We start from the raw sequence: 14,764 nt of genomic DNA, 5'->3' as shown, positions 1-14,764 counted from the left end.
TATTTCAATTTTTATTTTCATTAATTTTTTTCTTTTTTTTTTTTTTACATTTAATTCTGACGTACACTAATTTCATGTAACCCTTTGCTTAAGGGTGTTTTTCAGGGTGTCTTTTAAAGGATTTTTTTTTTTGGTTTGGTTTACTTTCTCCCATTCATTTGATTAAATGACTTAAAGTCTACAATTTTACAAGGGGCGAGGGATGTAGGGATTGGGTTGGGGGGGGTAAACTTTTCTGCAATTATCTGATTAATTTCTAGATAAATCTATGTGCAAAAAATATACCTTATATCCGTACGGTATTTCCATTTCATATCATACATTATATACACCAAATGTATGTATGACTGACATTGGTTTTTTTTCATTCTTTTTTTTTGTGTTTGTCTTTTGTTTCTTTTCTGACAATTTGCCAATAATAATACAATAATAATACATTTAGTATATTCTTTTTTGTTTTGTTTTGTTTTTGTCTGTTTCGTTACCATTTAAAACCACCAACAATTATTATTACTAATATTATTAATATTATTATTCATTAGTTTTTTTTTTCAGTTATGTTTCATTTTTGAATATTCAGATCATTTATAATTTTTTTCTCGTCTGTCTATCTTAATTATTTTCAAGTTTCTTTATGCTTGTTATATCATTAATTTTCTGTTTTTTTCCGCCATTTTCTCTTTTTTTTTTTTATTTCAGTGTTTTTTAATCAACAATTATCACGTGACAATTTTCAATATATATATATATATCTATATATATATATATATGTATGTATTAATTAAGTTATTCAGGGCAGTATATTTTTTGTGTGTTTGTTTTTAAAACATTTATATGTTTTTCTTTTGGTTTTTTACAATTTTATTTAATATTCAATAGACGTCACGTTCAGAGTTTTATTTTTGTTAAAGAGAGAGGACGCTTAGGAGGTGGAATCGGAGTTAGTTTTTGGGGGGTTAGATATAGAATTACTACTTACAATATATATGTATGTTTGTGTCAGTGTGTGTGTGTGTGAGTCATTTTCAAGTTCATGAACTCCCGACTAACATAGCCGCCTTTTGGAAACTGAAACACAAAAAACATTTCCTCTTAATAATCCTCTTCCAACTGCTGTTTGCCCGTTGTCCCTCGCTGGCACATTCGCCTCAAGATGGCAAATAGCAGGCCAAACATGGCGCAAAGACCAAAGGTGATAAGGGTCAATTTGCCATAGGGCAGTTCGCTGAGATCACGTCTCAGGCAAATTTCTGGTGACTCATCATGGAGCACCAGCTGGCTATATTCGGCCGCATGATGGAGTAGGCCGAGCTGTTCCAAATTCCACTCAATGTGCCGCGTTAGTTGGGCCAGCGTCGAGGAGTGCGTCACATTGGGACAATTGGCCACTCCGTTGCAGATAAGATGACGGGGAATGCAGACTTGCGTGTCGCCAGGACAACGGAAATCGCAACCACCATCCTGGAGCAGTGAGGCGGCCAGACTACCATCGGGATTGCGGGGCAAATGGAACAACTCGGTCCAGACAAGACGGAAAATATTGCGACCCGGTTGGCCATCGCCAGTGTATTGTATCAATACGGGCAATGGCTCCTGATCGGCTCCGGTGGCTCCCAGTTCAGCAGTGGTCAAAATGGGCAAATCACGAGCCAGTGAAATATTCTCCGGGCACACAACAAAGCGCGGCTCCAGTCGTCCAGCGAGGTAAACTTCAATTTTGGCACTCTCACAACTGCGATCCGCAAATCTAGCTTTCTCCAGATTCAACCAAAGATCTCTCTGAGCAGCTACCTTCAGTTCCCAAATGCATTTCTCGCGCCGATAATGGTGCTCGGGCGGAGCCATTGGTCCAGCGACCATGCCAAGAGCCTTCTTGTAGGGAAACATTAGTTCACCGTCGGGCGAAGGTCCCAATGTAATGGGTCCGCACAGTGGTCCATGGGCAAACTCGTAGGTGGCCTCGAACAAAGGATTTGGATTCTTAAAGTACGAAGTAATGGCATGTTGTCCCTGCACAATCATTTCTAGATTCATTTGATCTGCCGATGATATTACGCGCACTGCTCGCGGTATATTATCACAGAAACAGGCGAGATTATTTTGATATTTATCTCGTTCCTCCCAAATGACGAGTTTATCCACTCGCTCCTCATGACAACGTGTGCAAGCATTGCTGTTGTATGGCAGCTCCTTAAACGAAACCGAATTCACCTCAATGATGGCTCTGGCATATAGTCTTCTGTCCGTGATAAACTTATATTGGCATCTCACATCGCTTCCCCCCAGTGCGCTTGAAGATCAACGAGTTGAGGGGTGAACGTAGACGACCACCCGGATGCTTCCAGGCGTACATAACCTCATCGCATAGAGTATTTGGCACAGGATCACCGAAACGTGTGTTATTAAAGAAATCATAGTGAGCCCAATAGTACAGGGAGCTGCCGCTATAACTGCCAGTTTTCGATTCAAATTGCACATACAAACTGGGACTGGTGCTCACGAAGTCCACCTTCTCCATGGGCCGGGAAAATGTGTCACAGAATGTCTTAATAATTCTCGCCGGATCGGCATGGTCGGAATCGTAAATTGTAAGCGATTCACCGCAATCTCCTTCGTATTTCAATATGGGTGACTCGATGCGATTGATGCGAAAACTGCAAAGAGAAAGACAGACAAGAGAAGATTGCAAAAGTGAGAAGTGTGAAGCAACTGAAGTGAAGGGAACAAGGATGAGATGGCATTCCGAGTAAACACTTGAAACAGCCAACAATTGGCAGAAAGCCAGAGACTCTTCTTCCTGACAAACTGCTTTGCAGATGTCAAGACAATACACTGGAAAAAAAAATCCAACTAAATATTTAAAGTAGCATTTAATGAAATTTAATTGAACCTTGCGTTTAAGCCTAATCTTGCAGATATGAATACTAGATCAACAATTCTCCGACACTTTTGTAATAAGCAAAAATTCGAAAGCAAATTTTTATGAGTTCTCTTAATCTACACCAATTTTCCAGGGCTAATTCGAACTTTCGATTACTCTATTACTTGAACTTGTTGTAGGTAAATTATCATTGAAATTGTTTTTTTAAGATTTTTTCCGAGTGCATTTCTTCGAACTTGCAACTTTTAGTAGCATGTCGGCAATTTAATATAAATGCCGCCTGTTGTGGCCAAGGTAAATCGCATTGTTCACTCACACAGAGAAATGTTGCTGTTTGGTATGTATGGATTCCAGCATGTTCGTTGCATATTTGTCAATTTCCTCGCCTCCGCCTTGCACAAAAATGCTAATAAATTACATACGAAAACTATTTGCGGTAAAATCACCAAAAATTACATATCTAAAACTCTTTTTACATAAGCATAACTTTGCACATGGCCACATGCAATTACCTACATTTGAACAGACTGAAAGGGGGCCAGAAAAAATTGGAAGGAAGGAAGATATTTATATGACATAATATAACATTTTATTAACCCAAACCGACCCAAAAAAAGTTAGTAGAGAGAGCAGAAAAAAAAACAAATCACCATCATCAAGCATTGAGTTCAGAGACGACACGCCCACCACACAATTTCTTTCTTGTTTTTTCTACATTTTTTTTTTTTTGTTTTTTTGTTGTTCATACTATTCATAATAGAGCAGAGTTACTATTTTTTCTCACCCCATCCCTGTCTAGTCCTCCGCCTCCTTCTACTCTCTGCCTTTACGTGCCCATGGCGTTATTCACGTACGCGATGTCGAAAAGTAAGCCTGACGCTTTTGCGGCATGTCCTCATAATCCGTTTGTAGCCTAGTTCTAGTTATGCTGACTCAGTTCGTTGGGGAACTCTATTCAGCAATGCAAAAAAGGCCTCCAAACACCCCCCATGGGGAGTGGGAGTAATTTTTTTTCGTTTTTCCTATTGGTATGAATGCTAAAGTGGGGTATGTTAGTTATGGTAAAACTTTTGCCACTGACGGGGAATTGTAATGGAAGTTATATTCATACCTATAGGTAATCATTATCTCAGAGGTGAGTATATTAAAAAGATGAATATATTATATTTAGATTCTTTATCTATATACCATATTCTTGTTTTTCATTTTCGAAAGCTATGTTCCCTGAAAAATGGACATATTTTTTTTAAGCTTGATTGAAATAGGTCATTAATCGTTTTGGCTGATATTCTAGTAGGGAAGCAATGCCCTAAAAAGTCTTTTATAGAGGTAGACGTCATACAATTTCAAGATCTGGATTTTAGTTGATCTTAATGGTCTAAGGCTTAGACTCTAAGCAGTCAGCACAAATCAATAACTTCAATAAACGAATAAGTTTTGTTACTTTTTTAACCAACTTATTTCTATCAGCTGTCTATATTAAAGAACTTCCACGGAAAGATAAATTGTATACCCAAGTTTGGCTTCAAAAATTTGTGTTCAAAAGACTTTTCAACTGTCAAACACCATACTAATAAAATCGTAAATTTTTTTAAAAGGGTATCGCAAGTCCCACAAAGTCAAAGTGTCGCTGATCCCTTTGGTATTTGGGTTTAGTTCCATGCATATATGAGAGGAGAGCCACACTGAGGGGTAGTCGATTGGTGTTGTCCCGGAGCGTCAGTTTATGTGGCCATAAGGCTTATAAATAGCCCAAGTATTGTAGGCGGATTTAGCGGCAGCAGCCACAAAAAATAAATGTACATGCATATATAGGTAGTAGATAAAAAGGGAAACCGATTTAAGATGCTACAATAGATTGTTTAGTATGCTATATTTTATCTCTTTCTCTTTAAGGTTACTTCAAAAAGTATTAAAAAAGAAGGAAAGAAAAAAACAAAAGATAGAGGAAGAATGCGGCATGACATGTTACTTAAATGAGCAACTTTGTTAGAAACAATGTCGACAGCGTCTAGACTCTTGCGACAGGCAGAAAAGGAGAAGCATCATCACATATGTACCTACTACTATGTATGTATGTATGAAGGACCAATGCATTGGTAGAAGGTGGGTAACTGTAAGGATAAGAGGATCTAAGAGCAAACAGACAAACTAGCTTTCTTTGTTGTTGTTATAGTGGGCGTTGCAACAACTTGAGTGAAGTTGGCAGCAGACAACAACAACAACAACAGCAACAACCACGACAGTCGAAACCGAACAGGACTCTGGCAAAGACAAAAACTTCTACCCCTTCAAAAAAAAAAAAAAAGTAAACCAAAAACGTAAAAATAGAAAAAATATCATACAGAAAGTAACTTTGATTGTGCCGAGTTTTATATACTCATTGTGTAAGTTGATGTTATCAGAATATAAAAAAACATCTGATCAATTTTATAATACCCTCTGCAATGGTAAAAAGATTAATTAAACTGTTTTTATAACTAAGGACTAGATGTAGTTAGTTATCAGTTTAATTTATTAAGCATGTATTTGAGAAAAAAAGTTATTTAAAAACAAAATCAACTAATTTTTAAACGAGTCACAAGATTTATGGCTTATTGCTGTATAGTCTGTAGTTGACCCATTTTGATAAGGGTTTTTAATAACCAATGTTTGTAAACCTTTACGTTGTTTTTGGCATCCTAATCCATCTGCTTTAGGTTCAAACTTCAACTGAAATATTTTTATAAAACATTTTATTTTTAGAATTGCAGTCGATTTTTCTTCGATTTGAAGTTCATAGTCTTCTTAATTGTCTAATGGTTGAATCTCTACTTTGTGCTGCTCAAGTAATTTATGATTAATATTTTTTAATATTTGATCTACATGACATGAGGTATTGCCTTATATTTGCAATATAATGTAATACTATGTAATACTATGTAATTGTATTCAATGAAAACCCATTTTGAATTAATGTGTAATTTCGACTTTGTAAGACAACACTAATGAAAATATGGAATGAAACAAATTTATTTGAAAATACTTTCTTTATAAATTTCCCTTCTCATTAATTTAAGAATACCCTCTGAAAGGGCATACAAGGATAGAAAATAGTGCAAAAATGTTGCATTTCCTGCACTCTACTTTGAACTTTTACTAGCAACACACGCAAACACAAACGCACATACACACATTAGAACTAAGACAACTATCTCTCTACTAGGTACATGTAACTATTTGGATCTACACACAGTCACCTCCAGTGTCTTCTCCTCTCTCCCACCTCATTCTATCTACTATACACATCGTACTCTGCCGTCGTCCCCATCACCCATTCTTTGGCCATTCGCATTGCCATTTCGTGTTGCATTTTGTGCACTGTAATCACGCAATCATGTTGCCCACTTCTGAACTCTTAATGGCAATCGGTGTAAACGTGCGCACAAGTTTTCCTTGGGTTTTTGCCTCGTTTTGTAGGTGGACATAAATATTTATCTTTTGGCAACAAGAAAAACAAAAAAAATGTGTACATACACACAAACTTGTTTGATATTTTACTTGCTGTGTTTTCTTTTTGGTAAGAACGAGAGCCAACCAAATAGAGAGAAAGCAAAAGAGTGAGAGAGAGAGAGAGAGAGAGGAAAAAATAAGGAGGAAAAACTTGGCAAATGTTTTCGTAACATTTTTGCCTGCATAAATTATACATAGTTCAAACTCTTCTCAACATTTCAACTTATCGAATTTGTATTTTCGTCCTGAAAATCCTTGAAGTAGAATACTTAAATTTACTTCTTAAAACGCTAGTTGTTTTTGTTGTTCCTGCTGCGGCTGCTACTGGCCTGAATACGTCCCCAAAAAACTTTATTCCTTATGCCATTTTCATAGGTCAGCTTTCTGAAATCGCAAATAACCGCAGCACAATAAAATATCTACCAATAGCCAAAAAAAAAAAACCAGAAAAATAAAAAACTTTACTGAACCGAACTCAAATGCATTGCACTGCTGAATACAGACAAAAGACAAAAGTTCAGGACACAAACAACACGGAGGACTGGGAACGAGGCTGAGCCTGAGCCTGGGCCACAAACAACACGACAAGTAACTCTCAGCCTCAACCAAAGGAAAAATAAAAAACGTAAAGAAAAAGCGAATAAAAAGAATAGGGAATACTATGTATAAAAGGACAGCAACTTCAAGTCGACACGTTAAATTAAAATGTCACATAAATCTTTGCGGAAAATTTCATTAAAATGCGCTTACAAGGAATGAGTGAGACATCTCCAACTGTATGCTCCTCCTCCCACACATTTGTCCATACTCTCACACACACACCCACACTTACAGAGTGAGAAAGAGCGTGCAAAACTTTTTGCAGTTTAAGTCAAATGGATTTGGAGTATTGTAAAGTTGTGGAAAATATGTACTTCCCATTCAAATCACACTGAGCTCTGGTATAAATTGGCAAATTGTTTTTGCATAAAGCTTATGAAACTCTTATACCTCCTTGAGGCTTTTATTTGGAAAGTGACAAATATTATTGGTATTTAAATAAACTTTTTGTTTCAGACAAAAGGCTTATGCTGAGACAGTTGTGAAGAGAACTTGAGATCTAAAAAAGGCATTTCATAAATAAATTGTCCATCTTATCATCGTATAGCATTTTTATTAGACAGTTTTATTATTTTTAACTACACAACATTTAAACTGATCAACAATATATGTATATAGCTATATGTGTCACTCATAAACATGTTGTTAATGTTGTTGATTAATTGGCAATAAACCGACTGATCATTTTATAAGTGGCTAATTTATGAACTTGATTCATAAAGTCTTTTCACTATTGTAGACTTTAAAGTTGATAAAATTTTGTCGTTCTATGCTTTTAACGATCTATTAAGAAGGTAGATGTAAGATAACAATGTATATAAGTTTTAATAATTTGGGTTATAGATCTGTCTAGGTCGATTAGTACAATAGTATACAAAGAGATATTAACAATAAATCTTCATGAGGCTTTCATACTTCTATCAGTTTTCAATTTACATACTGAAATTTTCCTCACTCGCCTACCCATCACAGTAAGAGCAAAACTCTCAAACTAAAATCAATTTAGAGTAAAACAAAACCCCACAAAAGTCTTAAAAATTCGATATTTTTAAGATATTTGCAATATGTATAAAGAAAACCACGGAATATTGGCTCAACATGGCCATCTCGAAATTTAATACCCAACTATGTGAGATGGTTGTTTGTATGTTTTTTTTTTTGTGTTCTTAATGCTTACCTGGGGAAATATAATCGCACAATTTCACCAACATGTCCTTTGATGTGATAGCTGCAGGATGTATTCGGTGGATACCAGTGGGCAATGCTCAAAAAGATGCCCTCACTGGCGCTGCTATCCTTTAGCGAATCGGAGCTGAGCAACCAGTCACAGACGCCGTGCTTGATGCCAGCCGTTTCCACATGGCCTGGCCAATTGCCAACATTGAAATGAAAACCGGTATTGAGTAACGGACCCGCCGGCGATGTAACAAATTCCACATACATGTATTGTGAGGTGCCTGCAAATCGGAAAATAGCCAAAAAGAGAGAGGGGCCAACCAAAGATGGGGTTTTTAGTATTCTCTTTCCAACCCATTGTCCTTTTGTGTATACCTACCAATAATGCTGAATGGAAATTTACCCAGGCCGCAGAATTTGCCTATGAGCGGTGAATGTTCGTCTCTTCCATCATAAACGGCTAACCAGTCGTATGGGCAATGCTCATTCCCTGATCCAATGGGTCGTATGGGGCACGTCATGACATTTTCGCATCTGCAAAGAGTAAAAGAAAGAGAGAGAGAGAGAGAGGGAGTGAGAAAAGCGAAAATTGAAAGGGTGCAATATTCCTTTGATTCATTTATGAGAGAGCAGCAGCGCGCAACAAAAAAGTCAAATTAAATTTATCCGGCGACACAAAAAGGAATAAATTGCAAGTGAGGGAAAAAGTGGACAAACAATTAAAAAGCGCACGTAGCACAAATATTCAAGTGCCTCATACAGAAAAAAAAAACGCTAAAGAAATTTGAATTGAATCACCAGAAGCCAGAGGCTTTTAACTGAATAAAAAAAAACCATGCGACATAGTTTAAGGGGCGCCCCCCAAAAAAGCTGATGAAGCTAAATGGAAATTGATAGAATTTAGAAAAATGAGACAAAATATCAATTCATATATGAAATTTTTTTTTATTCCTTTAATAGTGGTAGCCGCAACCCTCACATCATGAACTCCCTCTTGCATGTAATGCCTCTGTTTTGAGGTCGCATTGGCTATGCTAAAATCAAGTTCTTTATGCTAAAGTTGAAGAGACGACGTTGAAGTACCTTAGAAGAAGATGAAAGGGGGCCTAAGTTATAATCATAAAGTATTAAATGAAAAAAATTAGATTACAAAGGAAATTGATTGATAACACAGGAAAACAATATCAAGCTTTTACTTTGTTAAAATCTTCAGAAAAGTCCTCCTATAGTAATCTTTTCATCAATCAATCAACTATTAACAATTGTTCAGCTTGTTTAATATTAACAAAAATGTAATTTGTAGCCAAACGATGTTCTAAGTATACCCATTTATGGAGTCTAGTGTAAGGTAGCAATAGCAAAATCCATTCAAAACTCTTCGTTACCTTTTGCTCTTAAGCCTTTTCTAATTTCTTGCACCTGGATGTTGACCTTTTTTACCTTTTTTTTCAGGGAGGTTGTCTCCCCATTTGAACCACTGTCTAGCCCTGGCATAACCCTGACTTTTAGTGCCAGACAAAGTGACCTTTGAGCCTGTTAGCTATTGATGTTTTTTTTGCTTTTCTCTTTGGTCTATTTTTTTTTTTTAAATTTCTTTTTACAATTTTTTTTTTTTTTTTTTTTTTTGGGAGGGCTTTGATGCAATTTGCTTGAAGGCAGCCCAAAAATCCCTCAGATGAAATGCCTTTCACCTGGCTCGATTGTGTGTGTGTGTGTGTGTGTACATGTGAGTGTTTGGGAACTTTCTAATTGAAAGCTAACTTTGGCAATTACCAACTGAACTGGACTTTAATCAAATAAAGGGACCAAGAAAAAGAACAGTTCTCAGATGATTCAAAAGTGAAACAAAAAATACGATTTTAATTGACATTTTCATTGAGCCGGCAAAGACCTTTTTCCAGGCGACCCAAAAGCGAGAGACAGAAAAAGTTATACCTAACTTTTTATCGCTAACTGAATTGTGGATAGATGGACATACATACATATTGAAGTTGTATTTGTATTTGGGGGTCATCTATCTATTAGTCTGACGGTTTTCATTTCAGTCAATTTAATCACTTTGCCGGACAAAGTTCTCGAACCAAAAAAAAAAAAAACACAAAGCTAATCCAACTTATTGATAATAAATGTGTGCGAGTATGTATGTGTGTGTGTGTGAACGGCCAGAAAGTTGATTATTTTCCGCCATTTTTTTGTTTTAGAAGCTTTTGTTTTTTTTTTTTTTTTTTTGTGACTTCTTCTGGTTTTATTCTTATGTGAGAGGGGAAAAAGTTTTAGACCAAACAGACATATCAAAAATAACTGACTGGTAATAATTTCGGCATATTAAAAAACTTTTCTTTTCTCTCACTCTCCCTTGATGACTTTTGCATTTATTTCTCTCGACCGACAACAGAAAGGAAAAAAAAAGTTTGTTGGCCAAAGAATTTTTTGTGCTGTGTTGGCAAAATATTTGCCGACTTGTACATATATATATATATATATGTATATATATATATGTATGTGTGTATATAGTATGTAGAGGGGTGAAGAAATTAGAAAAATTTCGGTGTTCTTGTTGTCCCAAACGAGCCTTGCAATAAAATGAAGTGATTTATAAAAGAGCAACACACAGAAAAGTTGCTGCTGACTTGGCATAACTTTTTCTCTATACTCTTTCAATATAGAAGTACATTTAGTTTATCCCCAAGTTTGTCGCACCAAAAAGTGAACACATCTTGCAACTTTCAATGTTATAAAAATAATTTGGATAAAAATACACAGGACTTTTAAACTTTGTTAAGTCTTAATGAGTTTTTTATTTATAAATTTGACATTATTTTACTATTTATAACTTAACGTTAGCGTCTTTTCAGACGTGAATCATGGTTAATTAGTTGATTAAAATTTAATTTATTTTTTAATTTCAAAATATATATATTTTTTTGAAAGTTAAACAAAATTATTAACCTTTCTAAATAAAGAGTATAGAAACTTCGATACTGAAGTTTTTTGTTTTGTTTATCATGAAACAGGTCGAGAGTTACTTATAGGAGTAAGAGGACGAAATAGTTGAGTGTTTTATACACTAGATTTCAATGGGAATGGCTATGTTCAAGAGCTTAGAGATGGATTATGTTGATTGTTTGGAAAGAGAAACATTGAATTTAGTAGATTTGATTAGTTTTTGCAGTGTCATATGAACGAGACACATTTTTTTTAGATTCCGCTTTGTCAACAACAAATTTTTCTCGAGAAGAGATAAGTTTTTGTGTGTGTATGTAGATGTAATAGTTCTTCTTGAGACTGATTAGGCATTCCTTTACTTGTTCAACCCCAACGACTAGGTAAACATCATTAAAGAAAATTCCAATCAAAAACATCGATTAACTCTAACGACCCAGTAAAATCCTTGGTATAGCTCTTACTCTTTCTCTGTAGCTGTCTGTCGGTCGGTCTCTTTCTTCCACATTTCGATTAGCTCGTTTGTAATGTTTGTTTGCCTAATCCTTTTTTGGGGTAGAAATAGACTCTACTCCATCAGGAACGAAAGTAACTTAGACTTGCAAATTAATACACACTTAATGCGGATTTTCTAAAAACCCAACTTCAAAACTCTCTCTCTCCCTTTCTCTTTGCTTTGCTGTCAAAGTGCCAACTTTGACATGCCTCAACCCACCTGCAGCTCTCTTCGCCTGGCATTCCATTCCCTTGTCCTTCATCGCTTTCTACTCGTTCCTCTGTGTTCTGCCATTCGACTTTCTCAAAAGGTAAATATTCAAATTGAATCTATAAAAGTAAATTGAATGTTGCTTATCTAATTCCAGACTTCTGAACGTGCAAAGGCTGGGCCAAATGTGGGTATGACATACATAGATATATCTACATCTATATATACATAGAGAGAGAATGACAGTCGTCAGAGTGAAATATGCTGAGTTTCAGGGCATTTGCACATCAAACAGCTTTAAAGATACTTAGGACATACTTTAGCTGGCCACTTTGCTTTTTGGCCCACCCGAAAATGAAAAGTGTTAAAAGCAAAAACCTTTTTACCCCAGCTGGCCGCCTTCCTGTTACTTTTTTATACTCATCTCACTGTTGACCTTCTCTCTCAGTGATAAGGCGTAAAATTCTCAGTCCTTTAACTGTCTGCTCTGTGTGTGTGGGTTTGCATAATGACTGGCCACAAATGTTTTGCCGACTCGAACTTATCAAATATTTACGCTCTGATTTATGCTAAAAACAAAAAAAGAGAGAAACAAATGCAGTTGGCTACCTTTTTTTCTTCTAATGCAGGTGTCCCCAATGACCTTGTAAATATTCAAAAGGGAATTGCTCAAATTTCCTGAAACGACCTCTGCATGAAAAAAAGCACAAACAATTGTTAAGCATTTGATTTATTACTGCGACTTTTGTTGTTTTTTTTTTTTTTTATGTTCATTTGTGTACCCTTTTTTATAACAATTCATTTCGGGCTTAAGCGGTTTGGGGCTTTATTTTTCCTTTTTTGAAGACTATATTTTTGAAAGTTTTGTATGTAAGGTTTGATTTCTCAAAACAACTTAATAGCAGTAAAAATGCGGAAGTGGGCGTGACAAATATTTGAAATAAACTTGATCACTTTATGTATGTACTGCACGAGCCTACATTCCAAATTTGATGGCTGTAGCTTTTATAGTCTCCAAAATTTAGGTGTTTACAAGGGCAAACGGACATGGCTAAATCGACTCTGATGTTGGTGCTCATTAAGAATAAATGTACATACATACATATATAGTTTAGGTGATCGAAAAAGCTTCCTTCTTTTAAAATTCAATTAAAAATAGCAAAGTGGTCTAAAAGAGCCTATTTATAAATATTTTACACAAATGTACATACTTATATACGTACATACTTATATACGATCTTATTAATTTAAAAACTTCTTCCATTTAGTGATTGGTGTATTAAAGGCAACGCAACAAATTACTTATGTATATTATGTTTGTAATTTCCTAGGTCTCAGCAGATGACGATTAAAAGCCCCACCCAATAAACCCTTCTGTGGCTTTTTCTTTTTGATTGAAAATTTAATCATAGTGCAAGTCTGGACAGATTTCAAATATACTTATCAGCAAAAAAATATTATTTTTGTTTGAAATTCGGCCTTGCTAAAGTTTTTATAATAAGAAAAGTGTTTGAATGATAAGCTCGCTCATGGAAGCATTTGCTGAACATAAAAAAGCTCATAATCTGTTCATATAATAGACACATAACATTTTTTCTCTTAGTAATCTATGAGACATCATGCCGTCTCTCCTACTTACACTGATCATAGTGACGCTTAGCGTTGCCTCTGTCCCCACAGAAAGTGCTAAAATTTTGGTTTCTTTACCATTTCCTGGCAGATCTCAGTATATTTTCGCTGAGGCTTATGTTAAGGCTTTGGCTGACAGAGGACATCAGTTGACTGTGATTAATTCACTTTAGAATAAGCCAACACCCAACATACGTTTTATTGAGGTAACAAAGATTCAAGACATTTCCCCCGGTAAGAGATAAGAACAAACTTTTACTTATGAAACTCATTAGGTATTTACAATTCATTTTCAGTACTGACGACCCACTTAGGCGGATTTACGTATTGGCAACAGCTCAATCTTTTAAAAAAGAATCTAATCAACTTTGTGAAAAGCACTATGGAAGATGAAAGTGTCCAAAAATTAATGAATTCGGGCGAAACATTTGATTTGGTTATCAACCAGCAGAGCCGTTGTATGCCTTTGCCCAACATTTTAATGCCACTTTAATGGGTATCTCTAGCTATGGCAATGATAATCATATAGATGGAATAATGGGTAACATATCGCCGCTATCCTATAATCCATCGATTCTCTCGCCACGAACTGATCGTATGACATTTTGGGAACGATTGAACAATCACTACGAGTATATAGTTACATATCTTCACCGTTCTCTTGTCCACTTGCCGAAAATGAGACAAATGCTTGCGGAATATTTTCCTCACTCTAAGAAATCATTGGAAGAGATTTTGGATAGCTTCAGTTTAATTCTATTGGGCCAGCATTTCACTATGAGCTATCCACGATCATATTTGCCTAATATGATTGAAGTAGGAGGAATGCACATTGACCACAAGCCAAAATCATTACCTAAGGATATCAAAGAGTTCATAGAGACAGCTACCAATGGAGTCATATATTTCTCCATGGGCTCAAATGTAAAAAGAAAAGATCTGAGGGACGAAACTATAAATACTTTGCTCACCATTTTCGGTGGACTCAAACAACGAGTTCTATGGAAATTTGAGAATGATGATCTACCTGGTAAACCGAAAAATGTATTGATCAGTAAATGGTTTCCTCAACTCGATATTCTGGCCCATCCAAATGTGAAATTGTTTATCACCCATGGTGGACTTTTAAGCTCAATGGAGAGTGCGTATTTTGGTAAACCATTGTTGGGTCTGCCCATTTTCTTTGACCAGCATTTAAATGTGCAACGAGCTAGTCGTATGGGCATCGGTCTTGGTTTAGATCTACAAAATCTAAGTTCCAACGAATTATCCAAAAGCATTCACACGCTGCTCACTACGCCCAGTTATACCCGTAATGCGGCTCTGATCGCCGAGCG

At 35.9% G+C, this 14,764-nt stretch overlaps 1 protein-coding gene across 1 annotated transcript in view; it reads right to left on the bottom strand.

Annotated features, from left to right (window-relative positions):
* Positions 1 to 4: 4 nt before the first annotated feature.
* Positions 5 to 14,764, bottom strand: part of LOC137577270 (uncharacterized) — a 73,680-nt gene continuing 58,920 nt past the window's right edge. The window contains 4 exon segments of the mRNA XM_068290694.1: positions 5 to 2,283; positions 2,285 to 2,654; positions 8,151 to 8,430; positions 8,529 to 8,683. Of these exon segments, the coding sequence (XP_068146795.1) occupies positions 1,093 to 2,283; positions 2,285 to 2,654; positions 8,151 to 8,430; positions 8,529 to 8,683 (1,996 nt within the window). The 3' untranslated portion in view covers positions 5 to 1,092.

Source organism: Drosophila tropicalis, unplaced genomic scaffold (assembly GCF_018151085.1).
Source record: "Drosophila tropicalis isolate 14030-0801.00 unplaced genomic scaffold, ASM1815108v1 contig_593, whole genome shotgun sequence".
Lineage (NCBI taxonomy): Eukaryota > Metazoa > Arthropoda > Insecta > Diptera > Drosophilidae > Drosophila > Drosophila tropicalis.
The sequence above is the reverse complement of the archived record's forward strand: the minus strand, read 5'-3'. Positions and strand labels throughout refer to the sequence as shown.